We start from the raw sequence: 26,660 nt of genomic DNA on the forward strand, positions 1-26,660 counted from the left end.
GGCTACATCCAGCCCAGGACCTCTCCTCCCTGGGGAGCTCTGCGGGACCCGCGGCCACCCCCAGCTCTCCCAGCGTGGGAATAAATCCTCTTCTGCTCCCTAATGGCTTTTTTGGCACCGAACCCAAGTCAGGGACAGATTTAGACTGATCTCGCTGCTGGCTGAGAACGCAGCTTTTCCCCATGGGCGCTCTCGCCTCCCCAAAGTCGGGTGGGGACCCCTGGAGCGGTGCTTGCCTTGGCCCCCGAACCCCCAAACATGTGGTACCACAAACCTCGGGGCAGCCCGGCCGTGATGGGAGCGCCGAGTAAAACCAGATCCCACACAGGGCCCCGGGACCCCCACGGGCCGCGGTCCTTCCAGCTCTGCCCAGTGCCCAGAGCCATTGTCCGAGCCCGGGCTCACCCAGACCGCGCTCCCCCCGCAGCAGGGCGGTGCGGGATGCTGTGTGCTGCACCCCTCCGCGTCCTGGGCAGGGATGCTAAGGTGCAGCCACCCCATAACGCCCACAGGTACCCACTGCATCACTCTGAGCCCCACGGCACCCAGCCATGCACAGAACACCCACCAATACCTCCAAACACCCCCCCGCACCCCACAACCCACCCCTTGTGCCCTATAGCTCCCAGCCGTGCCCACACAGACCCATCTCCCCGCATAGCTCTTACCCATCACGGCACTCCTCGGTGCCCCATCACCCATCTGCCCCCGCAGAGCAGCCAGCGGTGCCCAGATCCCCCCGAGCCCTCCCGCGGCCGGTCCCTCCCCACCCCGCACTACAAGTCCCGGGGATCCCCGCGGCAGCGCCGCCCCCGCCGCTCCCCGCCCGCTCCGCCTCTCCCCGCAGCACCATGGCCGCGGCCCCGGTGCCCGAGGGGGCTCCGCTAGAACCGCACGACAGGTAAGACCCCGCTTTCTTTTCCCCGGGATCATCCCTCCGGGACGGGACGGACACCGCGGTGCCCCGGAGCTGCCGGTCCCCGTTTCCCCGGGCTCCGGGGGTGGCGGTGCCGGTCCCGTCCCCCACGATGCCACTTCCGTGAGTGGGGCCTCCCCGAGCCCATCGCTCCATGCAATCCCTCCGCTTTTCCCACTAACCATTTCTTCCCACCCCCGCTTTATCCCTTGTTTATTTTCATCCCTTCCCTCCCCCCCTTTTATGTTGCTACCTCTTCCCTTATTTACTTTATTTTATGGTTTTTTTCCCTTAATTTCGCAGCAGATAAACCACAGCCTCCCATTTTCCAAGCTTGCTTGCACATGCATCCACTCCATCAAGATGAAGAGTGGGACAACTTAAACTTTTCCACCCAAAAACCCCATACAGGGTGATTGCCCCCAGCCCCCCCTACCCCACACACACACTCATGTGTCCCCTCTGTTTTCCACCCCCTTTTCCAGCACAATCCTCAGAGGACTGACTGCTCCCAAACATCAAATATCTGGGAATTGCATTTGGAGCATCACCGGTGCTCTGGGGATGTGGCAAAGCTTTTAGGGATGGAGCACCCCTGCATCCCTGGTTGTGTGGTACCAACACCACTCGGCTCCAACCAACCAACCCCAGAGTCAGTGCCAAAGCATCCCAGCAGTTCCCATCATGTTCCCATCCTGCATGTTCCAGCAGCTAAACCCAATGCTGGCAGCTGCCTGTGCTGTTCCTGTCAGCCAGCTGTGCACAGCGGGGAGGATGAGGATGAGGATGAGGATGAGGATGAGAGGAAGGAGTCTCTCCAAGCTGTGCCAGTCGAGTGAGGGATGAGAAACTGGGTTGTGTAACAGAGCCCCTTCCACCGTGGCTCCCAGTGGGTATAAATAGCAACGGATAATTGGCTTTGCAGAGGGAAATGTTTGTCCTTTTGTGGTGAGGGAGCAGAGACCATAATAGGGCTGGAAGGGAACGCCTGTGCGTGGAGCTGCTGAGATGAAGCGTCCAGCTCCAGGTGGCTCCAGCCAGGACAGAGCTCGGTACAAAGCTGGGTAAACAGGGAGTGACGTTCCATGGGTTCCAGGATGGGCATGAGATGTGACAGTGGGATGGCAGCCAGGTCCCTCCATCCATTGTGTGGGTTCCTCCATCCCTCAGGCAGTTTCCTTCATTCCTCAAGTAGGTTCATCCATCCCATGGGCAGGTTCCTGGATCCCTTGGACATGTTCCTTCATTCCTTGGCTGTGTTCTTCCATCCCTTGGGTTTCTTGGACAGGGAAGGCCCAGCCAAGAGCTGGCACACGTGGCTCCAGCCCAAGAAAGCCCAGCCCAGCGATGGAGGAAGCAGGTTTGACCTCCACGCTCCTGTGGGTGCTGCTGACAGGATGGCATCTGGGAGCAAGACCCTCTCCTGGGAACAGGCTTCCTTCCACTCAGCCTGCAGCTGTCACACCAATCCAGTGACAATACTTCTGACCAAATGAGGAAAATCCACATGCATTTCCATCCTTAAATCCCAGGGGAAACCCACCCAGCAGCTGCCAGCAGCAGAAGAAAAAGGGGATCTTGGCCCCCGTGCCTGCTTTCCTCTTTCTCCATATTTTAATTCTGCCATTAGAGGAGGGATTTGCTTAAAAATCACCTGGAAGAAAAAAGTCCAAAACCCAGGAATTTCAATTTGTGCAAGAACTGGGAAACTGGGAAGTGGCTTAGGAAGCAGAGGAGATTTGTGCCAGCAGGAAGGCTCAGTCACAGCTGGCCTTTGGAGCCAGTGTGTCCCACCTGGGAGCCCAGTGGGAATGTCGGGTGGGATGCTGGGAGACTTGCTCCTGTCGCCTGGACATTGAACAAAGGCAGGAAAAGTGGCAGCAGGAGCATGAGATAAGGAACAATGTCCCTGGGCGAGGGCTCCTTGCGCCATGTCCCGCATCCCTTTGCTTTTTTGCTTCTTTAATGAGAAGGAACAGAAGTGGCTCCGGAACAGAATTTTATTTTTAAACTTCTGAGAGAGCTTTTACAGCGAGAAGGGAGTCCAGGCAGAGATTGGGGATGGAAAAGTTCCTTTGATCATCGCTTGCTTCCCTGATGTTGCAGCAGCAGCTGCGGCTCATGCTGGAGGCAGGTTACCCCCAAAACCCTCCTGTCCCTGTCCCCTGCCTCAGGACCAGCCCCTCATCTCTGGTTCCCATCAGGTTTCCATCTTTCGAGACGATGCTCTGCAGGTGCCATTGCTGAGCAGGAGCAGGAGGGGTTTCCTGATGACTGTGGGAGGCAGTGTGTTTCCCTTGCCTCTGGAATAACCTTGATGGCTCGAGGAGGAGGAGGAAAGGGTCTTTTTCCATTTCTGGCCCCATCTCCAGGTGTTGGTGCTGAGCAGGAGGGAGCCCTGGAACCCTTCCTGGAGCCCCTCAGCAGTGGGTGTGCAGAGGCCAAGCTCCTCTCACCGTGCTGGGGCAGGCTGGGGTCTCACTTGGTGGCCACGGGACTTTGTCAGGATGCTCCATGTCCCTGGCAGAGCCTGGCTGCCCTCAGGTGTGTCCTGCACCACCTTCTCCCTTCCCTGGCAGCCAGAGGCTGTGGGCTGAGGGCTGCTCTGCCCCAGTCTCTGCTCCAGGGCTGGCCTGGACCCCCTGCCTTGGTGCCCAGCATCTCCCACCCTTGCCACACGTCCTGCCCTTCAGCAGCTGCCTGGCTCCCTGGGCTTCCCACAGGATGCCCAGGCTCCCTGCCCTCCCTGGAGAGGCTGATACTGGAGGAAGAGCTGGGGGGGCAAGGGCAGCTGGCAGGGGGTGCTGAAGGAGCGGATGGCCGGGCACAGCAGCCAGAGGGATGTTATTCTTAGCCACCCGCAGCCCTGGGGTGTTGAGTTTCACCCACTTGTTTACTCCTGGGCTAAGGGGATGGTGAGGGGCAGCTCCTGGGGAAGCTGAGTGATCGGGGGAACCCTCAGCCAGACCCCCCAACGATGGGAGCCATGGAGAGGGGTGTGAGTCCTGGACCAAAAAGCCCTACGTGGCCAGCAGCCCCTGGCCCCAAGCCCCAGCTGCTCCACCAGCTGCTTGAGGGGTGCTGGCTGGGTACCCCCTGCCCTGGGGTCATCCCCTCCTGCCGCCTGCAGCCCCCTCCCCAGTGGTGTCGAGAAGTCCCTGGGAACTCACCAGTGCCAGTGGATGTCACTTTCCAGGTGCCCTCCTTGCTGAGCCCACACGTCCAGGACAGCCGAGCACCCCCAGTCCCGGGAGCAGAGGCGCCGGGGCCGGTGTTTATTGCCTGTGCTGGGGGCGGTGAGGGGTGGTGTCACCTCACCCCCAACCCCCTCTTTTTCTTTAATCAAGCCAGTGCTATTAATATCAGGTAATGAACGTAATCTGGAGGTTAAGCTATCCTCTTATGCTGCTGACCGCCCCGCAGCTCCCGGGCACAGACATTCCCCCTGCTCTTCTCCCTTCTCCTGCCTCCATCTTCCAGCCCCCTGGATCTGCTGGGGCTCTGCCTCACCCCGGCCTCCTGGGACCCTTCAGTGCCCATTCCAGGGGGACACTCCGTGCATGGCTCCGTGCCCCAAGAATCACCCTGGGAGCCCCGCTGGCATAGCCCCTCCCTCACCCTGCTAGTGCCGGTGGGACAGGAGCCGAAGTGTGGACAGGGACAGGGGTGGCACCTGTCCAGGATCAGCCCTGGGTCGGCAGCAGGGGGAGATGAGCAGCCCCCCAGCCTTCTCCAGCGTCCGCATCTCTGGCTGCTGGGCCCTTGGGCCAGATGGCGGGTGAGTTTTGCTTTGTTTTTGGGTGGGATTTGCTGTTTTTCATCTGTTTGTTTGCTGGAGTGAACTCTTGGTGGCTCTTGTCCCAGTCCCTCTACCCCAATTCCTGTCTGAAAATATCAGCTTCCCATGGGACATGGCTGCAGCCAGCCAGGCACCTCAGCAGGCTGTGGGGGGCTGCTGGGGGCTCCATGGGGCTGGGAGCTCGGTCTGTGGGTTGTTTACAGGGCACAGAGCCCAGGACATGCTCTCCTGTATGCTGCCAAGTTCAGGTTTGGGACTGTGCCATCTTTCCTTGGAGCTGGGGGCACTTTTGGGCCCTGCTGCCTTTGCTGTCCCAGCCCCACATGGGTGCAGGGTGGTGGGGGGCTCTGAAGGCAGATGCAGAGAGCCTGAGCACAGTGGGGAAGGAGGTCCTTGCACCTCAGTAAATCCATGCTTGGACTAAGCAGGAACAAAATGCTTCCTTCATTTGTGCTGCACAACAGCAGAGCTGGAGAGCCCTTCTCAGGAGCAGGATCCCCCCACCAGGCTTCATCTGGGATGCTCCAGTGTAGGAGAATGGATTAAGGCAACCTCACCCCTGATAAATTACAGCTATGTTAATTACCAAAATCTGCCTTGCCCTTAATGGGTCACAGCCATGTCCAATAGGATGAGTGTGATACTTTTATCACAGTGGGTTAGTACCTCTGGAGAACACTGACCAAAGGGGAGAGGGAATTGCTGTTGTGAGGGGTCTGCTGTGAGGTCAGTCAGAGCCTGCAAGGGAAGCCTGCAGTGGGAGTCTGCTGGAGTTGGAATCTATGGGCTGAGCTTTGAGCTCTGGGACCTTTTCATGCTGATGGACTAGAGTGTGTGGAAGCAGCTCATTTCTACCTCTAACACAAGGTCTGCTGCAACACTCCAGCAAGGATGCAGTGGCTGCAGGAAAGGCAAGGCATCCCCAAAAGCTGAGGACAGCCTGGAGAGAACTGATGGCAGCCAAGCCCTCCAGGAAGGCTTGGTAGGAGAGGGGTTGCCAAGCCCAGGTGATGTTTCCTTTCCTATTTGTGTGGCTTTGGCACTCCAGGGGTTTGCTCTGCTGGGGAGGGTCCGTGTGGGACAAGGACCCTCCTCTGGGCAGAGCAATGGCATTGACTCCAGCTCTAAACAGAGCCCCATTCTCTGGGGCTCCCTCTTGTCCGTGCAGGGCATTGCAGGGGCTTCAGCACTGCTGCAGGGAATTTCTGAAAAGGAATGGGGTGGAATGGTCAATAGAGATGGCTGAGATCAGCCAGCCCTTTGGAGAAGAAGAGCCCCTTCCTGGCAAAGACATCCATGGAAAACATCTACAAATCTTGAAGTGTAACCTTAGGAGAAAAGGCATGACCTTTGGAGAACAGCCCTGCAGCCCCACAGCCATGCTTCTCCCAAATAAATCATGGGAATTGTGGATTTGAGAGGTGTAGAATATCATCTGCCTGTAGAAGATACAGGCGTAGATGAGGTGTAGAGGTACAAGTTTAGATGAAACTGATAGAAATGAGTAGAATTTGGATGAAAGTGCAGAATTATTTGGATGAGATAAGGCAGAGCAATAATTCTTGGGATGGGATTCAGGTGCTGCACCCCAGAGCAGCCCCAGGTGTGCAGGGGAGGATGGCTCCCCTCCTCTCCTGGGGCGTGTCCCTGCATCCTGCGGCAGTGTCCCCTCTGTGCCAACACCCTGGATGTGCTGCAGGCACCCTGGAGAGCAAGAGATGACATTTGGGAAAGTGAGGTGGGGCTGTGGCTGTAATTCTGGGAACTGGTGGAGATGTTGGAGTCCAAGCCTCTTCCTTGCTGCCAGGAGCTGGGTGATGCTGATGCCGGTTGGAGGCAGTGGGAGCAGAGCTCAGCCTTGATCCACCTCCAAAAAACAGAGCTTTGTCCAACCTGGAGTCACTTTGGGAATGGTGGCCTGGGCCAGGATCTGCAGGCTGGCACAGCAGAGCTTGGTGCTGTGTGACACCAAGGAGCAGAGCATCCCAACAGGCTCGCCTGTCTCGTGGAGACTGATGTGCAATCCCGGGGGAAAAGCGGCAGAGCTGCCCATGGCTCTGGAGTAACCACGGTCTCAGGAGAGGGGCTGGGACATGGATGAGAGGAACCGCTTTCTTCTGTGGTAAACAACTGTGTTTTTGTCACCTCTGCTTCTGTCAAGCCAAAGTGATGTTGTTTATGCCTCAGCACCCCTGGCTGCTGTCAGGCCCGCTCTGGGAGTAGCACTGGCGGATAGTGGATGCTGCAGCATCACCAGAGGGAGAGGAATCCCAAACATCCCACCTGGATTTGCTTCTCCTCATGAAAGGAGCCATTTTTCCACAGGAAGACACCTCAGAAGGTTTCCTAATGGGTGTCATCTCCTGAAGCTGCTTTTTAAGAATCATAGTTGGGGTGGTTTGGGCTCCTGGTTGAGCCCCAGCCTGGCAGTGCTTGGAGCTGGCAGTGTGTGCTGATGGGCTCTGGTGAGGGATGGGGTGTTGGTGTCTTGAGCTCTTGTGGGGAACTCCAGGAGTGCACAGCCTACGGTGGACATTGGTGGGAGAGACCCTGACACAGGGGCAGGAGCTGCAGCCTGCCTTTAGTTAGCAGGAGTTCAGCAGAGCCAGGCAAATCCCTGTCTCCTTGCCTGCTCCACAGGGATGTGCCAGAGGTAGGGTTGGTGTGCTGTGGGCATCCTGCCATGCCCAGGGGGTTTGCTGGGGGCATCCTGCCATGCCCAGGGGGTTTGTTTCCTGTGCAGGGGTGGGGGTTGCTGGGTCACTTCACACACAGATGGCCCTTCTGAAATTTTGATCTTTATCTAAAATTGTTCTAAAAAGGGCTGGGGGAGGGAAGGGAATTAATCTTCATACCGAAACAGCTTAAAATCAGCCCAAAATCTGTAAAGCCCTGCAGTTTAAGCCCTTTCAAGAGCAAGCCATATCAGAGCAGCAGCAAAGCCCCACTGGCTCTGTCGGGCTGTACCAAACAGTGACAGCTTGAAGCCAGTGGTGCACAGATCTCTTGGCTTCCCTTCCAGCCCTGTCATGGCTAGGGAGAAGAGCAGGGAAAGCCCTTTGCACTTTCTCCCAGGGAGCAGACGTCCCTTGGGGGCAGCAGATCAGGAGCAGGGAGGAGCAGGCACTGGTATAAATAATCCTCCCTGTCCCTTCGCTGGCCAGGCAGTGGCTGCAGCTTATCTCCTGGCCAGAGGCCACTTATCTCCTCCTGACCACAGTTCTCCTCCTGCCAAACTGGAAAGGGCTCTGGAGGGTGCCTTGTTCCTCTCCCTCAGGAAGATAAGGGAGCGTTCAGCAGCTCCAGGGCTTTGGGTGAACTCAGAGCTCTCTCAGCTCCCAAGGCAAACTGATGGCTCTGTCTGGCTCTGCCCAGCTTGCAGGCTTGTCCCTGGGGGCTTCAGGACAAAAGGCTGGGAGAACCAGGTCTTGGGTGTGAGTGGAGCACTCAAAGTGAGGATAGGAAGGGGATTGGGGGGATGAGGAGGGTTGTGCTAAAGCCTGTGTGTTCGACTGCTATCCCCAAGAAAGGTCCCTTGGCACACTAGGATGGGTTGTTGCCCCCTGTAGCACACCTCTCAGTGCTTTGAGGGCTCTCTGGGGGATTTATTTCATGCAGACATTCCTCAAACAGCCAGACTTTAGGGATGGATGTTTGCATGGTGCCTTTTCCAGTTTAAAATTGCTTCTGTGTGAGAATTCCTCGGTGTCATCTGTGGCCGTGGGTCACAGAGATGTGGGTGCTGCAGCGAGGCTGTGCTTGGCTGTCCCACCTTTCCATTGCATCCCTCACCTGTGCAACACAGGATCCACCAAGGCCCTGCTCCCACACAGCAGGAATGTGTCCCCTTCCCCACCACCAGTAATCGTGCCCCTTCCTCTCCCCACGCAGTAACAGCAGTGCTGAATCCCTGGACCGGCTGTATCCCGCCGTGGGCTCCACCAAGCCCCCCCGCAAGCGGACCACCAGCCAGTGCAAGTCTGAGCCCCCGCTGCTGCGCACCAGCAAAAGAACCATCTACACCGCGGGCCGGCCACCCTGGTACAACGAGCATGGCACACAGTCCAAGGAGGCCTTTGTCATAGGTAGGTCACCTCTGCACTGCCCAGGCAGCATCCTGCCCTATGGCTCTCTGGGAGATCTTGATGGGAGTCCTGTCCCACAAGCTCCTTGGAAATTTGAGGTTGGCTCCAGCCTGGACAGGGGCAGGGAGAGTCCCTGTGGTAGGTCCTGCATTGACTGGGTGGGCTGAACCTGAGAGTGTGCAGGTGATGGGTTGTAGGACACCACATTCTGCTTCTTATTCCCTCAGCTCCTGGGGCTCTCACAAGTTCCTAGGGCTTCAGTCTGGACCGGTTCCCATGCCGGCACTCCCCATGTTACATTCCCATCCAATGATAGATTTCCCAGCTTTTGCTGGGCATGTTGCTGGCATGTTCCAGTACATGCCATTTGACATTTTCTGGGATAATCTCTTGGAGTGCCTGTGACTTCCCTCTTTGGAGGCTCCTCCAGCTTAGTGCAACAGCACAAGACCTGGGCCCCAGCCTGTGGTAGGAAGAGCTGTGCCTGGTGTTGGTGGCTTCATCACCTTTTCCCCGGCAGGTCTGGGAGGAGGCAGTGCCTCTGGGAAAACCACGGTGGCCACCATGATCATAGAAGCTCTTGATGTCCCCTGGGTTGTTCTGCTGTCCATGGACTCCTTCTACAAGGTGAGGCTGCACCCCCCTTGGCCTGGCCAGGCTCCTCAATTTGCCCTTGCCCAGAGAAGCTGTGGCTGCCCCATTCCTGGAAGTGTCCAAGACCAGGATGGGCAGGGCTTAGAGCAACCTGTTCTAGTGGAAGATGCCCCAGGGGGTTGGAATGAGATGAGTTTTAAGGTCCCTTCCAGCTCACACCAATCTGGGATTGTGTGGCAGCCCCTGGTGAAGAAACATGTTGTAGATTTAGGGACAGCCATGTGGCTTTTCCTTTCCAGTAGCTCTTGTGGGGCAGGGAAGAGGTGACTGGGCACAGCAGTGGGGAGGGAACTGCCCAGCCATGTGCCCTAAGCTCTGCTCTGTGGCAGGTGCTGACCAAGCAGCAGCAGGAGCAAGCAGCCAGCAATGACTTCAACTTTGACCACCCTGACGCCTTTGACTTTGACCTCATCATCGCCACCCTGAAGAAGCTGAAGCAAGGCAAGAGTGTCAAGATCCCCATCTACGACTTCACCACCCACAGCCGGAAGAAGGAATGGGTATGGGACACTGAGGAGGGTGGCACAAGGGGGGGATGGCCAAGGGGGGACAGAGGGGGAGCTGACTGGACCCCTCCAGCCCCTGGCCTTTGCATCTAATGGATGCTGTCCCCCCTGCTCTCTGCCTGGCTCAAGGTACGTTCTTTGGGTGAGCTGTCAGTCACAACCCAGAGAGATTCCCTGGGACAGGACACATCTGAACAGATGTTCTGTGCCTAACCACATCCATTTTGACTCCACAGAAAACCCTCTATGGTGCCAATGTGATTATCTTCGAAGGCATCATGGCATTTGCAGACAAGGAGCTCCTGAAGGTGAGGAAGGGTTTTGAAGCAGTTCCAGGGTGAGATGGTGGGAGGATCTCCTGAGGTCCTGCAGCAGGGAGGTGACCTTCTCTTCCAAGTTACACCAGATGCTGCAGTACTTCCCCGGGTAGGAGAAATTAGTTTTGACTCTCAGCAGCCAGGAAAGAGTCCCTGGCAGAGGTCAAGTGTTTCAGCAAATACCTCGATCTCAGCCATTTGTGCCCAGGAAACAGGAGCTGAGTGGTGACCTGATTGCTGGCAGTGCTGGTGCATAAACACAACTAGAAATAGCCCACCTCCACACTGCATGCTGCAGCTTGCACAGCCAGAGGCAAAGTCTGCTGAACTTCTACTGCACAGAGCTGGTGTTGCTAGCATGGAATCATCCGGCACTTCAGGCTCTCTTGGGGATTATTTGGATATATCATAGAATCACAGAATGGTTTGGATTGAAAGGGACCTTAAAGCTCATCTTGTTCCACCATGGGCAGGGACACTTTCCACTAGACCAGGGCTGCTCCAAGCCCTGTCCAACCTGGCCTGGAACCCTTCCAGGGCTGGGGCAGCTATAGTTTCTTTGGGCACCCTGTGCCAGGGTCTCACCACCATCACAGGGAACAATTTCCTCTCAGTATCCCATCTAACCCTTCTGTCAGTCAGTGTGAAGACACTCCCCCTTGTTCTGTCACTCCAGGCCCTTGTCCAAACTCTCCAGTTCTCTTGGAGCTTCTTTGGATACTGGAAGGGGCTCTACAGTCTCCCCAGAACCTTCTCTTCTCCAGGCTGTACAACCCCAGCTCTCTCAGCCTGTCTCCATCCCTCGGAGCATCTTTGCAGCCTGACAAATGCTGCAGCAGGCAGTGAACCATACACAGACTTAGCCAAGTTCTGTCTAAAAAGTTTCCTCCCTGCCAAGTGAGCGCTTGGGCTGCACTTTTCTGGAGCAAGGATGACCTCCAGTGGACAGCTGGGTGAATCCCCCAGGAGACTCCACTCAGCATCCCACTCCTGCCTCTTGCAATTAAGGACACAGTCATGAGCTGCCCTTCTGTGCTAGGCTCCTTTCCAGCATTAATTCCCTGCCTGTGGCAGAGGCTTGGAATGAGATGATCTTTAAAGCCCCTTCCAGTTCAAACCATCTAAGGGTTCTTTGATTAACAAGCCAGTGCTTGGTGTGTGTCACAGACAGTAACTCCTCGTCTCCTCCTCGCTCTTAAATAACATCCAGCCAAAGTGTTGGAGCTGGTTAGCAGTAGGGACAGAGTTTGGAGCAGGACAGGTCTCGGGGGACACGAGAATAAGGCAGCAGCAAGGGGCTCACAGCAGCACCAGCCAGGTTCTAGGGCAAAGCTCCACACAGGCCAGAGCAGAGCCAGGCCCTGTTAAGCAGGAGCTGGGCTCAGCCCCACTTGGGGCAGCAGGGGAAGGTGGGTTGAGTCCCAGACCTGACCAGGTGGGATTTGTCCCCTCTCCTTTCAGCTCTTGGATCTGAAGATATTCGTGGACACGGACTCGGACATCCGCTTGGTGCGCCGCCTGCGCAGGGACATCAGCGAGCGTGGCCGGGACATCGAGGGTGTCATCAAGCAGTACAACAAGTTTGTCAAGCCTGCCTTCGACCAGTACATCCAGCCCACCATGAGACTGGCAGATATCGTTGTCCCCCGAGGTACCTGCCCAGGGCTGTCCTCAGTGGCACCCCTGAGACACCTCAGAGAGCTCTGCCCTCAGCTCTGGGCTTTGTGGTTTTCTGAACCCCAACCCGAGGTGTAACCCCAAGCCTAGGCAGAGCAGTAAAAGCAGCCTTGGAACTGAGGCTGGTGCTGGGCAGAAAGATGTGAAGGGAGCCAAGTTGTAGCAGTCCTGTGTTCCCCTTGGCATGCCTTTTGTAGCCTCAGAGTCCCTGGACCTCTCTCTGGTGGGCATGGACACAGAGTGGCTGGTCCCTGCCAAAGCAAAGGTCCTTCCAGCTGCGGGTCTCTGCACAAAAGTGTGAGAAAAGTCTGTGGTTTTTCCTCAGCCAGTCTTCTCCCCTACCAGCTCCACGGTGACTTAAGAGCTGGAAGTGACTTGGAGATATCCAGTAACAGATTATTGAATAAGGGTTTAATAAAAGCTGGAATATCTACTACTTTGCAAGGAAAGGGCTGTTTTTGGGAAGCAGTGTGGTTTTGAACATAGTGAGGAAGAAACCTGTGATCCTGACCAGGGTGACTCTTCTTCCCCTGGTATAAAGTAACAGGACAAGAGGAAATAGTCTCAAATTGCACCAGGAGAGGTTCAGATTGAATGTCAGGGAAAAATTCTTCCCCAAAAGGGTTGTCAAGCCCTGGCACAGGCTGCCCAGGGCAGTGGTGGAGTCACCATCCCTGGAGAGATTTACAAGGTGTGTGGATGTGGCACTTGGGGATATCCTTTAGTGGTGGGCTTGGCAGTGCTGATTTAATGGTTGGACTTGATGATCTTAGAGGGCTTTTTCCAACCTTTACAATTCTGATTCTGTGATTCTTTTGCTTTTGGGTCACTCCAGGGAGTGGAAACACTGTGGCCATCGACCTGATTGTTCAGCATGTCCACAGCCAGCTGGAAGAGGTAAGAGGTGCCTGGTCCATGGGTGCTGAGGGTGGTTCACAGCCTTGCCTGGCAGGGAGCTGTGCTCTGGGTGCCCAGGCGGGAATGGCCTGGCTTCTGTGCCCCAGGTGTGAGAGTTCCTTTGAACTCCTCCCAGCCCTTTCCCTCAGTCCAGTGAAGGAAACTGCCTTGTCCCTGTGCTCTGGTTGGTCCTGGCACCTCTGCCAGCTGTGGTCCAGCAGCAGCTTCCTTCCCTGCCTGGGACAGCAAGTCATGAGGGGACAAACCAGCCACCCTCCTGTGATCCGAGGGATATGTCCCCCTGTCTGCAGCCCTCCCAGGGCCAGCATTGCCCCAAACCCTCCACTGCTCTTGGGCTTCTCCTCTTCCTTCCCATGCAGACCCTGCTGCGCAGTCTTTCCAGTCAGGAGCCCACTTTCCCACGTCTGTGCTGTATGCAGCTTCTGAGTTTCAAAATTCAAAGTCTTGTCACGTTTGAGCCCCAATCCAGGCACATGCTCCATCACTTTCCCACTGGTGGCTTAAAATCTTCTCCTGTTTGTCCTGGGCCAGTCCTGATCAGTGGTTTGGGACCCTGCAATGAACTGATGGCATTTTGTGTTGCTGTCCCTGAGCAGCAGTCTCCTCACACCCCACAGTTGTAGTTTAGGTGATGTTTCAGTTGTGGAAATGTTCAGAGTGATGCAGGGAGTGTGACCTGCAGATAGATTAACTGGAAAGTAAAGGGCTTGATTCTTTCAAGTCTGTTTTGGAGCTCCTAGGTGGCAGGAGCTGCTCAGCCCTGGGATGGGAGCTGGCATGGCTTGGCATCTGGCTTCCCATGCCTCCTCTGGAGGGACTGCTCCTGGCAAAGGTGTCTTGGCAGGTTCCTCCTCCTGGATTACCTGGCTGCCTGAATTCCCAGCACTAAACTCTGGTTGGGAAGGTGGTTTCTAAACCCTCAGTCACAGGAGGAAGGATTGAAGCCCCAGCATCTCTGCTAGTCTGAGAACTCTGCCAGGCTGAGAAGGGCACCCAGCCCTGAGGCAGAGTCCAGGAAAGGGGAATGGCTGTTTCCCCAGCTCCTGGGATCCAGACAGGGAATATCACAACAAACCCAGCACCTCCAGGGTGCCACTGAGAGCCAGGCAAGGGGTTGGCTTGGGGAGGGCTTTCATTTACCCGGGGAGGGGAAGAAGGGCAAAAGGCTGCATGTGAATTCAGGAAAATACTCCTATTTTTCCTTTTTTTTTATCTTGAAACGACCCTGGTGTTGACAATGCTTAATACCGGTTGCGTTGTGTCTTTGTGTTGCTGCCGCAGCGTGAACTCAGTGTCAGGTAAGAGCCCTCACTCTGTCCTGTCTGTGCAGCCGAGGCATTTCCAATGCCAGGCACTGCTTGGCCTCACCCCGGCCCACGGCGGGACCGGCAGCTCACAGAGCGCACGGCCTCGTCACCCTCCACGGTGACAAAAGGCCACCGTGCCCTTGGCTTTGGGATGGCAGGGACAGGGTTGCTCCCCAGGGAGGTACTGCCAGCTTGAGCACAGACCCCTGAAGCTGGGACAGGGCCAGGTTTGTACCTGGGGATGCCCGGTCTCTGCAGGAGGGGAGGCTTTGCATCCTGAGATTCTCTTTTGTTTCTCTTCGTCCTCTAAAATTAATGATTTTCAGAGCCACTCTCCATCCCTGATGAGTAAGGATCATTAAACATCAATTATTAGGTTAGTCAAAGCACTTTGAAAAAAGGGTGGAGAGTGACTTTTTAAATGGGCAGAAAGTAATAGGACAAGGGGGAATGGTTTTAAACTAAAGGAGGAGAAATTTAGGTTAGGTAATAGGAAGAAATTCTTCCCTGTGAGGGCAGAGGGGCCCTGGCACAGGGTGTCCAGGGAAGCTGTGGCTGCCCCATCCCTGGAAGTGCTCAAGGCCAGGTTGGAGCAACCTGGGATAGTGGAAGGTGTCCCTGCCCGTGGCAGGGAGTGAAATAAGATGGTCTTTAAGGTCCCTCCCAGCCCAAACCAGTCTATGATCTTGGGAGTGGTGGGAGCCCTGGACCCCTCGCTGCACACAGGGATCTGCCTGGTGGAACCCAAAGGAGTGTAACAACTTCACATGGCCAGAGGTGCCAACTTCCCCACAGCTTCTGGAGGATGCAGAACCATTTCTAGAGGACTGAGAAAGTCCTGCTGCCCAAGGCAAGCAGGATTTCTAATTTCTCAGTATCTGCAGGTGGATGATATCACATATATTTTGATTTACTTAACCTCTGCAGCACGGGGCTCCAGATGGGACTTCAGCTCTCTTGCTTCCATTAAAAAGCCACCTCGGCTTTCAGGTATTCTTGTAGGGAGCGGAGGGAATGCATTACTGAGGATGGGTTTCCATTTAGATCTCCATCATTTCATGGAGATATGCAACTCAAGTAACCTTGAGATTTACATTTGGCATACAAAGAGCTTTTAAAATAACTGAGATGAACAGGGAAAAGGCTCTGCTTTACTTATTTCTGCCTCAGCCACTTACTTCCTAGGCTAGACAAGTGGATGTTTTATTTCCCTTTGCTTGTTTAACACCCTGGGGCCTGACATTTCCATACAGACACGTAAGCTTCCCTCTATGTCTGGAGGTTCAGGTGGAAAAGTGCTCTTTAGTACAAAGAGAAATCTGTTGCTTTAAAAATAGCAGGAATAACAGTAGAGAGGAGACTAATATGTGTGCAAATACATATATATATATAAAACTAAATATATATATGTATGTGTATATGTGTGTATATAGAGATAGATACTTATGCACATACAAAATTTCCTTTCTCCTCCTTAGTCAAAGAGTTGCTCAGTACAGGTGATCTTTTGCACTTAAAAATTGGGTACTTAATATATCCATAAAGTATTAGAAGTTTTACAACAGTAAGTTTGGAAAGGTAACTCTGACCTCTGGAAACACCTCCATGATCACCATAATCGCAGGTGGTTTTATGTTCTGTTTAAGGCTTCCATTTATGCCTTTGACAGAAAACCTGGAAAAAAAATCCTGCAAAAACCCAAATCTGTTGCCACTGCTGGAGCCCCAGTGCTTTCCTGCTGCTATGGTTTCCCCCAGCCCTGCTATCTCTCTGCAAGAGGAGTGGGGTGGATGGAGAGTCACATCAAGTGAGATGTGCCTGGCAAATACAATTGTTTCCATCACAAGCAATTCCCATCCTCTTGTCTGGAATGTCTTCATCTAAATGTCACAGTTGTTCTGAAGTCACCGCTGTTTGGCGGTGGTGGGGACACAGGGAGGGCTTTGTGCTGGTAGGATAAAACCTGAATGCTTAGATCTCACCCCAGTCCAAGGTGTCTCTGTGGCCCTTGTGCTCCAGGGCTGCCTCTCCTGGCCAGGCAACTGGCTGGGGATAGGCAGGGAGTACCTTTTCCCCACTCAGATGGGTGAATTCTGGGGGATTTAAAGCAAATGGTGCCTTCCTTGGGCATGCAAGGCTTGTTTTCATTCTGAAACCACTGGCTCCTGGGGAAGCATGCTTGCCTTCCCAGTTATTCCCTCAGAGCACAGGCAGGACCTTAGCATTCTTAGGATATTTCTTGTCCAGCTTCCCCCATGTTTGACTGTGCTCCTGCTGGAAATGTGGTTCCATACCAGCACTCCCAGGTGGATATTCCTCCTGGAGCCTGGCAGCAGGAGCCAGAGCAGCCAGCCCATGCTGAGGCACAGTGCTCCCATCCCAGCCTGTTCTCCATCCCTCCTGCCACACTCTCAACATCCAGCCCTGCTCCTGGAGCCAGCGCTCTTTCCAGCTGATTCCCCTCGCCAATCAATATTCCCCACCCCCAAGGTCCTGATCAGCTTGGCATGCCCTTTGCCAATTGTGTCTTTAAATATCAACCCATGGCGCAGTTTAATAGCCCTTGTTTGAAATGTCAGCCCTGAAAGGCAGCCGTGTACGTGTTTGAAATGCCTTGACTGCATCATCTCCTTTGTAGCTGGATGTCTCTTGTCTGCTTCCTGCTCGATAGCATGTTCCACAAAGAGCCAAGGATGCTCCCTGAAGCCTTCCTGGGAGATGGTCACCCCTTTCTCTCTCTCTCTCTTTCTTCTTCTTTCCCTTTTTTTTTTCCTTCAAAGCCTTTGTTCTCAGGGGGAAAAAATAAGTTTCCAAAATAAGACGTGCTCATGGCTGCCTGTCTGGATGTTCCGTCACAGTCCTGTCTTGGCAGGGAGGGACAGGAGGCATCACGCTCCCTCCTGCCCTCCCAGGATGGGCAGGGGGTGACATGGTGGATGCCTGCTGGAAGGGCTGAGCCCTTCCGTCAGCCTGCAGTCCTTCTCCAGTCATGGTCAGCCCAAGGCAGGTCCAGGTGAGCCCAGGGGAAGGAAAGTCTTCCCTGCAGATGATGTTCTGTTCAGAGCCAGGTTTGTCTCCTTGTTTCCAGTGCTCTTTGCTTTCCATGTTCTCCAAGGCTTGACAGATCATCATCCTAGAGGAGGAGGATATGCCCGTGAGCCCACAAGCAGTTTGTCCAAGAGAAGAGCAGGTTGGATGATGGATTTTTAGGTTGGACAAAGGTTTTTGGCCTTGAGTGCCTACACTTGCTTTGTGATTGCAGTGGAGCCCTGGGTGAGAGCTTGACATGAGCCCTGGATGTGTTGAGTACTGGGTTGTATGAGGCTTGGAGCAACCTGGTCTAGTGGAAGGTGTGAGGGTGGAATGAGCTGATCTTTAAGGTTTCTTCTCATCCAAACCATTCCAGCATTCTATGGTTCTATATCCCTCCAAACTCCAGGAGCCACCGTTGCAGTGTGGCACTACCTAGGATGGAGGTGGGGCAGTGTCCCTGCTGTGGCTCCAGGACAGTGAGAGCAGACAGTTCTTTCCCCTCGTGGAGCCAGTGCTGTGGAGAGCTGTGGTGACATGACTTGGTCACCAAGGGAGGAGTGTTGGGTCTGCACGATGATGACCCAGGCACCAGGCAGGTCCAAGAGCCGTTAATCAATTAGGGGATTTTTTCCCCCCCTCTGACTAATGACGGTGCTTTCTCCTGTGTTTCATGTCATGTTTGTCCCTCTCCTCTTAAACTCTCGTGTCTCCTGTCTTGTCTCCCCTGAACATCCCTCCCACCGGGTGACCAGAGGAAGCTGCGCTGGGATATGTGAGGAGACAAATGCTTATGGCAGTGTTTTGGTTGTGGCACTAACGGTGGGGAGTGGGTGAGGGTTGTGCAGGGTGAGCTGCCTCACTAACCTGGGCGGGGGATCCTGGGGCAGACAGCTCATGGGGTCCTGCTTTGCTGGGGCTGTGTGGGCCAGACAGAGGTGGGGGTGCTTGAAAGAGAGGCTTTATCCCAAAAATGGGACCTGTTTCCCCAGAAGACACCATGGAGAGACCCCCACAACACTGAGTGGCATCCAAGCAGGGTGGTATCCAGACTTCCCTGCCCCCACACTGCATGGGTGTCGAAGGAAGGTGTGGAAAACTTGGTGACAATGCTGACAGCATTTCTTGGGGGTCTGTTGACAGCTCAGGATTCTGGGGAGGTGTTCCCACTGCTCATGGAGGTTGGAAAACCCTTGGCATCTGTGGCAGGGAGCAGGAGTAAGGTTGCACCGTGACAGGAGAGGGGCTGCCCATTCCACTGCCATGGTGGGATGCTGTGATATGGACCTGGCAGTGATGGAGGGGAAAAGTTCCAGTGGCAGGCTCAGTCCTGTGCTCCTTGCTGAGCTGTGGTGATGGGAGATGACCCAAGCAGCTCCTCTGGTTTAGGTAACAGCAATTTGTCACCTGGGCAAACCCAGCCGTGTGTGGCCCTATGTCAGGACCCTGTCTGCCCCACAAAGCAGTGAGCTGGCAGCCCCCATGCCAGCACCAGCACCTGCCCAAGGCAGGGCTCACACCCTCACCACCACGTGTGTTGGCATCCCAGGGGCTGAGAGGGGTTTAGGCAGGGCTGTGTCCCCAGGCCAGCTTTGGCAGGAGGAGGGAAGGGAGAGCTGTGGGGGGAGAGCTGTGGGTGCTGCCAGCAGCACAGCCCTGGCACGGGAGCATCTCTGAGGGCTTCTAACCCACGGGACAGCGACTAACGGAGTGAGCTCGCTTCACTGACAGCAGGGCCAGGGCCTTGAGGGCTGCTTGTCCCAAACCAGCAATGGGGTCTGCACACAACGGGCAAGCCCATGAGGGAGCCACAACCCATCCATGCTCTCTGCATGGCTGCCAGCTGTCCTGGCTCTCTGGAGCGTTCCCTGCATGGGGGCTTTTGGCTGCTACACAGGACTGGTAAAGCAAGAAGGAGCCCTTAAGTACCCACAGGCCTTGGGAATGTCTCGTTTGGTGTTGGTTGGCCAAGACCAGGAGATGGCTGTGTGGATGGAGGCCTCAAGCAATGCCCTCCTCCATGCCTATCCATCTTCTCTGTCTTCCTCTCTGCTTGCGTGCCTCTGTGTGCCATTAATCCAGGTTTCTGCTTGATTTGAAATCTTAATCATTCAGTGCTTTCATTTGCTCTCTTCTCTGCCTCCCCAACATCTGTGTTTTTTGCTGGATGCAGCCGCTGGCACGTGTGTGATCTGACGTGTGGCTTTCCAACCCCAGCCCTCCTCCCAGACAAAGTAGCTTGTCCATCCTGCCCAGCCTTATGGAAGCCAAATGTGACCTTCTCATTACTGCTGCTCTCACAGGGAAAAGTGACTAATGGGGCTCCATTGTGCACTTCCCCATGAATGGTGTTCCCTTGATCCCAGAATAGCTGCCAGCCCTATTCGTTATGTGGAATGAGTCACACAGAGCCAGTCCTGTCCAGCCATAAAGTCTTGAAGCTGTTCCCAATTTGGAATGGGCCAAGTGGTCTCTAAAATAGTCACATTCCAGATATGTGCCAGTGCTGCCAGCCTGGCTGCCTGTCCAATTCCTGGTGACTTCTGGCATTTGTAAGTCACAAATGATCACAACAGCCCCTTCTCACCCCATGAGTCCAAGATCCATCAACAGATAAGGTTCTGGAATAGGAGAAGATTTGACTTTTTCTACTTTCTTCCCAAACAGTGGGAACCAAGATGGGCCAGCCACCTTCAGAAAATCTGTGGCTGCCCCATCCCTGCAAGTGTTCAATGCTAAGATGGATGAGGCTTGGATTAACCTGGTCTAGTGGAAGGTGCCCTTGCCCATGGCGCAGGGTTGGAACAAAATGGTCTTTAAAATCCTTTCCAACCCAAACCATTCTGTGGTCCTGGGTCAGCTGCCCAGCAGGAAGGGCAGGTCCTTGGGCTGCAAGGTCTCCCTAACTCCAGTGACCCTGGTTTGTGGATGCAGGTCCCTTTGCCATGGCAGGGACCAGACAGGGCTGGCTGCTCGCTCAGTTCAGCTGGATAGCCTCTGTGTGTGTTTGCAGTGTGAGATGACATCTGGGAGGATGGCTCTGGCCATGTGCTGTGCTCCAGCCCTCGGGCAGCCTGCCCCAAACCTTCTGACAATGTGTTTGGTTTTCAGGGCTGCCCTGGCCTCTGCCCACCAGTGCCATCCCCTTCCTCAGACCCTCAGTGTGCTGAAGAGCACCCCTCAGGTGAGGGGCATGCACACCATCATCAGGTAAAGCCCTTGCTGTGGCTCCTAGGGTGGGATGGGGCTCAGATGCTGCTGGGTTGGGCTGGCCTGTCTCTGGGCTTCCCAGTCCCACTTTTGCCTGTTTGTATGGCTTGGAGACACAAGACAGGGCAGATGGGGGTGGCCCCTGCATAGAGCGGTGCAGTTACTGCTCAGTCATTTTGCCAACAATATTTCTGCTTTTTACCTTGAAACAGACATCACACTTTCAGGCTCAGATGGTACAAACAAGAATGAGGAAGGGACAGGGACTGCCAGACCTCTGCTAGCATCTCCTGGGATGCATTTTGGTCAGAGCTGACATTGCCTTTCCCTCCTCTCTAGAAACAAGGAGACCAGTAGAGACGAGTTCATTTTCTACTCCAAAAGGTTGATGCGGTTGCTGATTGAGCACGCGCTCTCCCTGCTCCCATTCCAGGTGGGTTCAAGGCTGCAGATGCTGGGTTTCCTCTCTGATTCCTAAGCCTCAACTGCTGGGGAGCCAGGACAGTCCTGGTGCTGCTCCTCCAACCTTCCCCGCAGACCAGTCCTTTGAACCCTCAGATTAAAAAGCACCAGGACTCCCCAAGGCTATGGAGCAATGCTGTGGCCCTGGGTGACAACTCTTTGTCCAGCCTTGGTGTCCAAGGGTCCAGGGCTGGCTGGCTCCAGGGCTCCTGTGAGAGCCACATCTCTGGTAACTCTTCTCACACGTTTTTTTTGTAGAGTTGCACAGTCCAGACCCCTCAGGGACACGACTACGAAGGGAGGACATACAGCGGGAAGCAAGTAAGTGGAAGCCAAAGCACTATTCAGACCTGCCCCGTGGGGGTGCACTGAAAGCCCTGGCTGGGCTGGCCCTGGCACCACCAGGGTTTGGTACCTGCTATCATGAGTATGACAGCCTGTACCACCAGGAAGGACAGGTTGGTCACCAAGGGCGCCATCAACAAAGTGCCACTCATGCCCCCTCACTGAGGGTGGACTGGGAGTGGGGCAGCCCTCTTGGAAGGGATGTACATTTGGGATGCCCGTTAGAGTCCCTGGCTGGGGAGACCCAGTGTGGGGTGGTGGCAGCTCCTACATGGTGCAGCCATCCTGGCCATGTGCTGCAGATCACCGGGGTGTCCATCCTGCGAGCAGGAGAGACCATGGAGCCAGCGCTGCGCGCGGTGTGCAAGGACGTCCGCATCGGCACCATCCTCATCCAGACCAACTGCAACACCGGCGAGCCAGAGGTAAAGCTGAGGATGTCTCCTGGTGTGCAGGGTGGGGGCATGGCTCAGGTGTTTCCTGACAGCCCTTCTGCAGCCCAGGAGCTTGTCTTGGCCAGGGTTGAGTGCTTTGAAAGCTGCTCAAGTGGGTTTTGCCAGCAGGCTTGTGCACACAGGGGCTGGTTTGCTGCCAAGTGTTTGTGCTGACTCTGAACTGACAGTCAGGGTCCCAGGGACAGAGAGACAGGAGGGATTCTTCACTCCTCAAAGAGAAGGGCTCAGGTTGCTCCATTTGTCTGCAGCCTCTAAGCTGCTCTCTCTTTCCTCCAACCAGCTCCACTACCTGCGGCTGCCAAAGGACATCAGTGAAGACCACGTCATCTTGATGGACTGCACGGTCTCCACAGGCGCCGCAGCCATGATGGCAGTCAGGGTGCTGCTGGTACGGATGGGTTGGGTGGGGGGCTGGCTCTGGAGCAACCTGCAAAGCACCATCCCCAGCCATGCCAAGGGGATGTGCCTGGAACTGGCTCCTCTGCAGGAAGGAGGGTGTCAGGGTGCACAGCACAGGCTGGGGTAACTCACCCTGAGCTATCCCTGTGCATTTCCTGTAGGATCATGATGTCCCAGAGGACAAGATCTTTCTGCTCTCCCTGCTCATGGCAGAGATGGGTGTCCACTCAGTCGCCTATGCGTTCCCCCGGGTGAAGATCATCACCACGGCTGTGGACAAGAAGGTGAATGACCTCTTTCGGATAATCCCCGGCATTGGTGAGTGTCTGGGTAGGAATGACTTGCGGTGAGGGGATTTTTAGTGCTTGTGGTGGGGCAAGGACATGAAGCCCTGGTTGTCAGCAGCAGTTTAGGTCTGGCCTTACACTACCCAGAGCCCCAGTACCCCTCCTGGATCCTGCAGCCAGGTGGGTGTCAGGGTCACCATGCTGGCTTTGAGGGCTGTGGGGCAGCCATCACCTTGTCAGCAACAGGAGCCATTCCACATTCCATGAGCCTCCTCCAGCCCCAGGCAGAGAAGTCAGGCTGGGGCAACTGGAGCAGCCCTGTGCCCACCTCCTTCCCTAAACTGCCACCTTCCACAAGTTCACCCAAAATAAGCTCACTGTTCTGTCCTCACCTCTACTGTGCCAGGAAACACCTTCCACCGGGTGTTAAACCAGCCTACAGGCTGCTCCAGTTTTGCTGCCACTCAATTTTTCCTGCTGTTCAAGCTGTCAGATAAACCTGCTCTGGTCCCCTTGCCTGCTGTGATGAGGACAGGCAGAAAGATGGGTCTCAAGGCTCCTGCAGTGCTGCACTCTGACTTTCTCTCCCCACAGGGAATTTCGGTGATCGGTACTTCGGGACGGACGCTCCTCCTGACTGGAGCGACGATGAGGATGCTCTTAGCACTTAGCTGGATGTGGAGGTGCCACTGGCACCAGGCAGCTTCAGCACCGCACCTTAACCCCTCTGTCCAGTGCAGATTTCTCCTTCCTCTCACCAAGCATAGATATTTTTTTCAAATCTTACATCGGAGATCTAGGGCATATTTTTTCAGAGAAACATAAATCCTAGTTTGACTTTATGGACAGTCGCGTGTCCCAGCATAGAGCGGAGTTAATTTATTTTAATTTAAATATTTGCCTATATAACTTATTGGAGATATTTTATAAAGGAGAATAATAAATTTTTTCTCTGGTTTTCTTGAACGGAGGCTGTCCTTTTTCTGTCACTTCCCATGGGTGCCTAGAAGGATTTGTGGCCCTTCAAGACTACAGTCCTGGGAGGGGAGATGTCGTAAGCAGTGGTGGGAGGTCAAGAATACCACACCTTCAATCCAAACTTGGTGCCAGAGTAGAAGGCAGTGCCTCCTGCCTGAAGGGAAACCAAAGCTATTACAGAGCATCCAAAGGAGCTACACGAGGATGGTGAAGGACCTGGAGGAAAAGCCATACAAGGAGCAGCTTGAGGTCACTTGATTTGTTCAGCCTGGAGGAGACTGAGGGGACAAACTGTTGGGGTCTGTAACTTGCTCCTGTGGGGAGGTGGAGGAGCAGGCACTGATCTCTGTGTATGACCCGTGACAGGACCTGAGGGAGTAGCTGGAGCTGTGTCATGGGGTGTTTTAGGATGGATATTAGGAAAAAGTTCTTCTCCCAGAGGGCGGTTGGGCACTAAAACAAGCTCCCAAGGCTGCTAGAGCTCAAGGAGCATTTGAACAACACTCTAAGGCATATGAGGGGATTGTTGGTGTGTCCTGTGCAGGGCCAAGAGTTGGATTCAATGATCCTTGTGGGTCTCTTCTAACTCGGGTGATTCTATGAGGTTCAGCTCAGATCATATCATATCACACTTCAGCGGAAGAAGCACCAAGTGCCTGTTGTGACTTTGGCAGCCAAAGTGAAACAGAGCTCACCCCAACCCCAGCTCTTGCTGGATCAGAGGAGCAGGTTCTGTAGCTGACCCAGGACACAGTGACCAGGGTCTGACCTGTCACAGAGCAGGGTGACCGCAGTGGCAGGGGAGCTGGCCCTGCAGGAGAGGGGTTCAGCCACAGGAGGCTGTGAGCACCAGGGCTGAACATAGAGCGTTTTCTCTTCATGCAGGATTCAAAGTACCAACCCTACACCTTTGTGCAGGAGATAAATATCCCAAGAGGAGCATATCTATCTCATTTTTGGGTATCCCTGACCTGGAGCTAGCTCCTGAGGGGTCAGGCAAGGCAAGCAGGTGCTGCTGGCAGCAGGGGATTGGGAGGATGATGCTCTGCCAAGCCCTCACCAAACTGGAGAGTCACCTGGTGATCACTCAGTGTGGGCTTGGGTGTGATGAGCCCAAAATAACCACCATTGCTCTGCAGCACATTGTGCAAATTCTCAACTAGATATAAAAGAAAACACACACCCAAGTTCCTGCCAGCACTTCATAAGAGAAGGAGCCCTCCACTGAAAGCCACACTCGGAGCCAACACTGACACTTGATTAGTGTCTGCTAAAAATAGTTCCCTGTGTGGGTGGAAGGAGAGCTCATGAGCACAAACATGGGAGGACGGGCAGGCATGGGGGGTTTAGGCTGGAGCAGCAGGTCAGCAGCAGTGGGTCACCAGGTCTGTGCAAGAGCGTGACATGGACAGGGACATCTTCACAAACTCTGAGCCCCATCCAACCTGGCCTTGAATACTTCCAGGGATGGGATATCCAAATGTCACTCTGGGGGGAAAAGCACCTCCTCTCCCCCAGCATTATTGGTGTCTGCCTTCAGGTAATGTGCAAAAGGACAAGAGGAAACAATTGTGCCAGGAGAGGTTTAGAATGGGTATTAGGGAAAATTTCTTCACTGAAAGGATGCTCATTGGACATTGACAACATTGGAACAGGCAGCCCAGGGCACTGCCCAGGGCAGTGCTGGAGTCACCATTTTTCCTTAGCAGATCCCTCTTTTGCCTCAGATCTGCACTGTCCCCAGTAGGGTCATGTTTTTACTCAGAAGCTGCGCTACCTGGTCTGTCTGAATTCGAGAAAGGTTTGGATAAGGCTCTTATGCACATGCATTAGACTTTGTGCATGGCCAGGAGTTGGACTCAATGATGCTGATGGATCCCTTCCACACATTCTATGGGTCAATTCAGCATATTCTATGCTTCTGTGATTATTTTGCTGCAGCAAACCAGCCCTTTGCCCTTGCCAGCAGCTCCCACTGGGCAGCTGCTCCTGCTACTGGCAAACACTAAGCCATCACCTCCCTTCCCACCCTGTGGGCTGCTCCTGCCACTGGAATTCATGGAGCCATCCTCTCTCCTCCCACACTGTTGAGGTAACCGTGGCTGATTCATCCCCAAACGCTGTTTCTGGTGACTTCCACCCCCACTGCCGCCATTGCCCTCACGCCGCAGCGCCATCTTGGATCCCTCACGCTGCCTGCCGGCCCGCCATTCTCCACTCCCTCATGCCACCATTACTGGCGCTATCAGACCAAATTTAGTTTCAGGGCTACAAGACAGAATTTGTTTGGTTTGTGACAAACTGCCGGTAGCAAACGCCGCATCGGAAACACTGTGTGGGCGGCAGGCGGCTCCCTCCCTCCCCTCTGCCTGTGCCTCACTGCCCCCCAGCCGGAGGCTCTGAGGCCGTGCTGGCCATGGGCTGGGGTGGTGGAACACAACAAAAACCATTCTTTTCTTGCCAAGATATTGATCTAAGGCTTTCTGAGCTGTCCCAGCCACGAGGCTTCGTCACAGCAGGGTGGGGGATGCAGCGGGTCTCCTCACCAGCCCAAAGCTCCCTGCCAGAGTCACGCCACGTTTTCAAGGTGAAAAAAGGGCAAAAGTGGTGGGGTTTGAGCTCAGCTGAGCCCAACACTGTGCAGATCCTGACTAGGACAGGAATTGCTCCAGCTCCCACCTGCTGTTGACCAGCCCAGGCAGGAGCATGTGGCACACAAGGACACCATGGCGACACTCCCTAATGCCTCCTTCATAACACGGGGACACTGAAGAAAAGCAATGAAAAAGAAAAAACATCCTTTTTTTCCCAATTACAAACCACACTTCCAGGTGTCTCATTAAATCAGGAAAAAAAAAAAAAAGTATTTGATTTATTGCTATCACAAGATGCCCATGGACTCAGACACAGCCCCCTGCTGTCACTGGAGTTCCACCTCCCATGGCAGGGCGCCCACTTCTGTCAGTGTCTTCATCCTCTTGCTGTCAACACAACCCCAAATCCCCTATGTGGGACCCCTGCTCATCTCTGGGGTCCCACTGCCCATGGCAGGACCACCAGGACCAGCTGTGCTTCACTTCCTGCCTGGCATCCAAAGTGACCCAAACCCCCACTGATCTGACCCATGGCAGAGCCTCTTGAGCACCATCCCCTCATCACTAAAAATAGATCCGAGCCGTTAAAAAAAAAGAAAGCCAACAGAAAAAAGAAAACGAACAATGCCTGCTTGACCATCAAAGAGCAACCACAGTCATTTTGAGGCTGGAACACCTGAGACGAGGACTTTCGGGTTGTGTTTTCTCTTTCTGCAGCAGA

The 26,660-nt window shown here is 54.6% G+C and overlaps 1 protein-coding gene and 1 long non-coding RNA gene across 5 annotated transcripts; one reads left to right on the forward strand and one right to left on the reverse strand.

Annotated features, from left to right (window-relative positions):
• Positions 1–795: 795 nt before the first annotated feature.
• On the forward strand, positions 796–23,333 carry UCKL1 (uridine-cytidine kinase 1 like 1). Of its 4 annotated transcripts, none has more exons than XM_058850842.1 (15): positions 796–901; positions 8,607–8,800; positions 9,321–9,427; positions 9,784–9,954; positions 10,197–10,268; positions 11,739–11,928; positions 12,790–12,851; positions 14,154–14,170; positions 20,321–20,419; positions 20,759–20,852; positions 21,140–21,202; positions 21,529–21,651; positions 21,962–22,069; positions 22,242–22,398; positions 22,962–23,333. In XM_058850842.1, exons 1-15 carry the CDS (start codon positions 852–854, stop codon positions 23,036–23,038), a joined length of 1,584 nt encoding a protein of 527 aa, XP_058706825.1. In that variant the 5' UTR covers positions 796–851; the 3' UTR covers positions 23,039–23,333. The 4 variants fall into 4 exon arrangements, with proteins under 4 accessions (XP_058706825.1, XP_058706824.1, XP_058706827.1 ...); XM_058850841.1 differs by lacking the exon at positions 14,154–14,170 and adding an exon at positions 17,965–17,984; XM_058850844.1 differs by lacking the exon at positions 796–901 and adding an exon at positions 4,365–4,694.
• LOC131585117 (uncharacterized) lies at positions 2,899–4,223 on the reverse strand. The gene is made up of 2 exons (XR_009278865.1): positions 4,087–4,223; positions 2,899–3,229 (listed from the first exon to the last, which is right to left on the reverse strand). It is a non-coding gene; the product is annotated as an uncharacterized LOC131585117 (long non-coding RNA).
• Positions 23,334–26,660: the final 3,327 nt, after the last annotated feature.

The sequence above is a fragment of the Poecile atricapillus genome, chromosome 15 (assembly GCF_030490865.1).
Source record: "Poecile atricapillus isolate bPoeAtr1 chromosome 15, bPoeAtr1.hap1, whole genome shotgun sequence".
In the NCBI taxonomy this organism is placed as follows: Eukaryota; Metazoa; Chordata; class Aves; order Passeriformes; family Paridae; genus Poecile; species Poecile atricapillus.

What these genes read in the sequence shown, in the direction of transcription:
- UCKL1 (XM_058850843.1), top strand. Translation starts at nt 4,627, where the DNA reads ATGAGCAGCCCCCCAGCCTTCTCCAGCGTCCGCATCTCTGGCTGCTGG. An exon ending in ACAGCCGGAAGAAGGAATGG is followed by an intron (nt 9,955 to 10,196) that starts GTATGGGACACT and finishes TTGACTCCACAG; the next exon opens with AAAACCCTCTATGGTGCCAA. An exon ending in TCGGATAATCCCCGGCATTG is followed by an intron (nt 22,399 to 22,961) that starts GTGAGTGTCTGG and finishes CTCTCCCCACAG; the next exon opens with GGAATTTCGGTGATCGGTAC.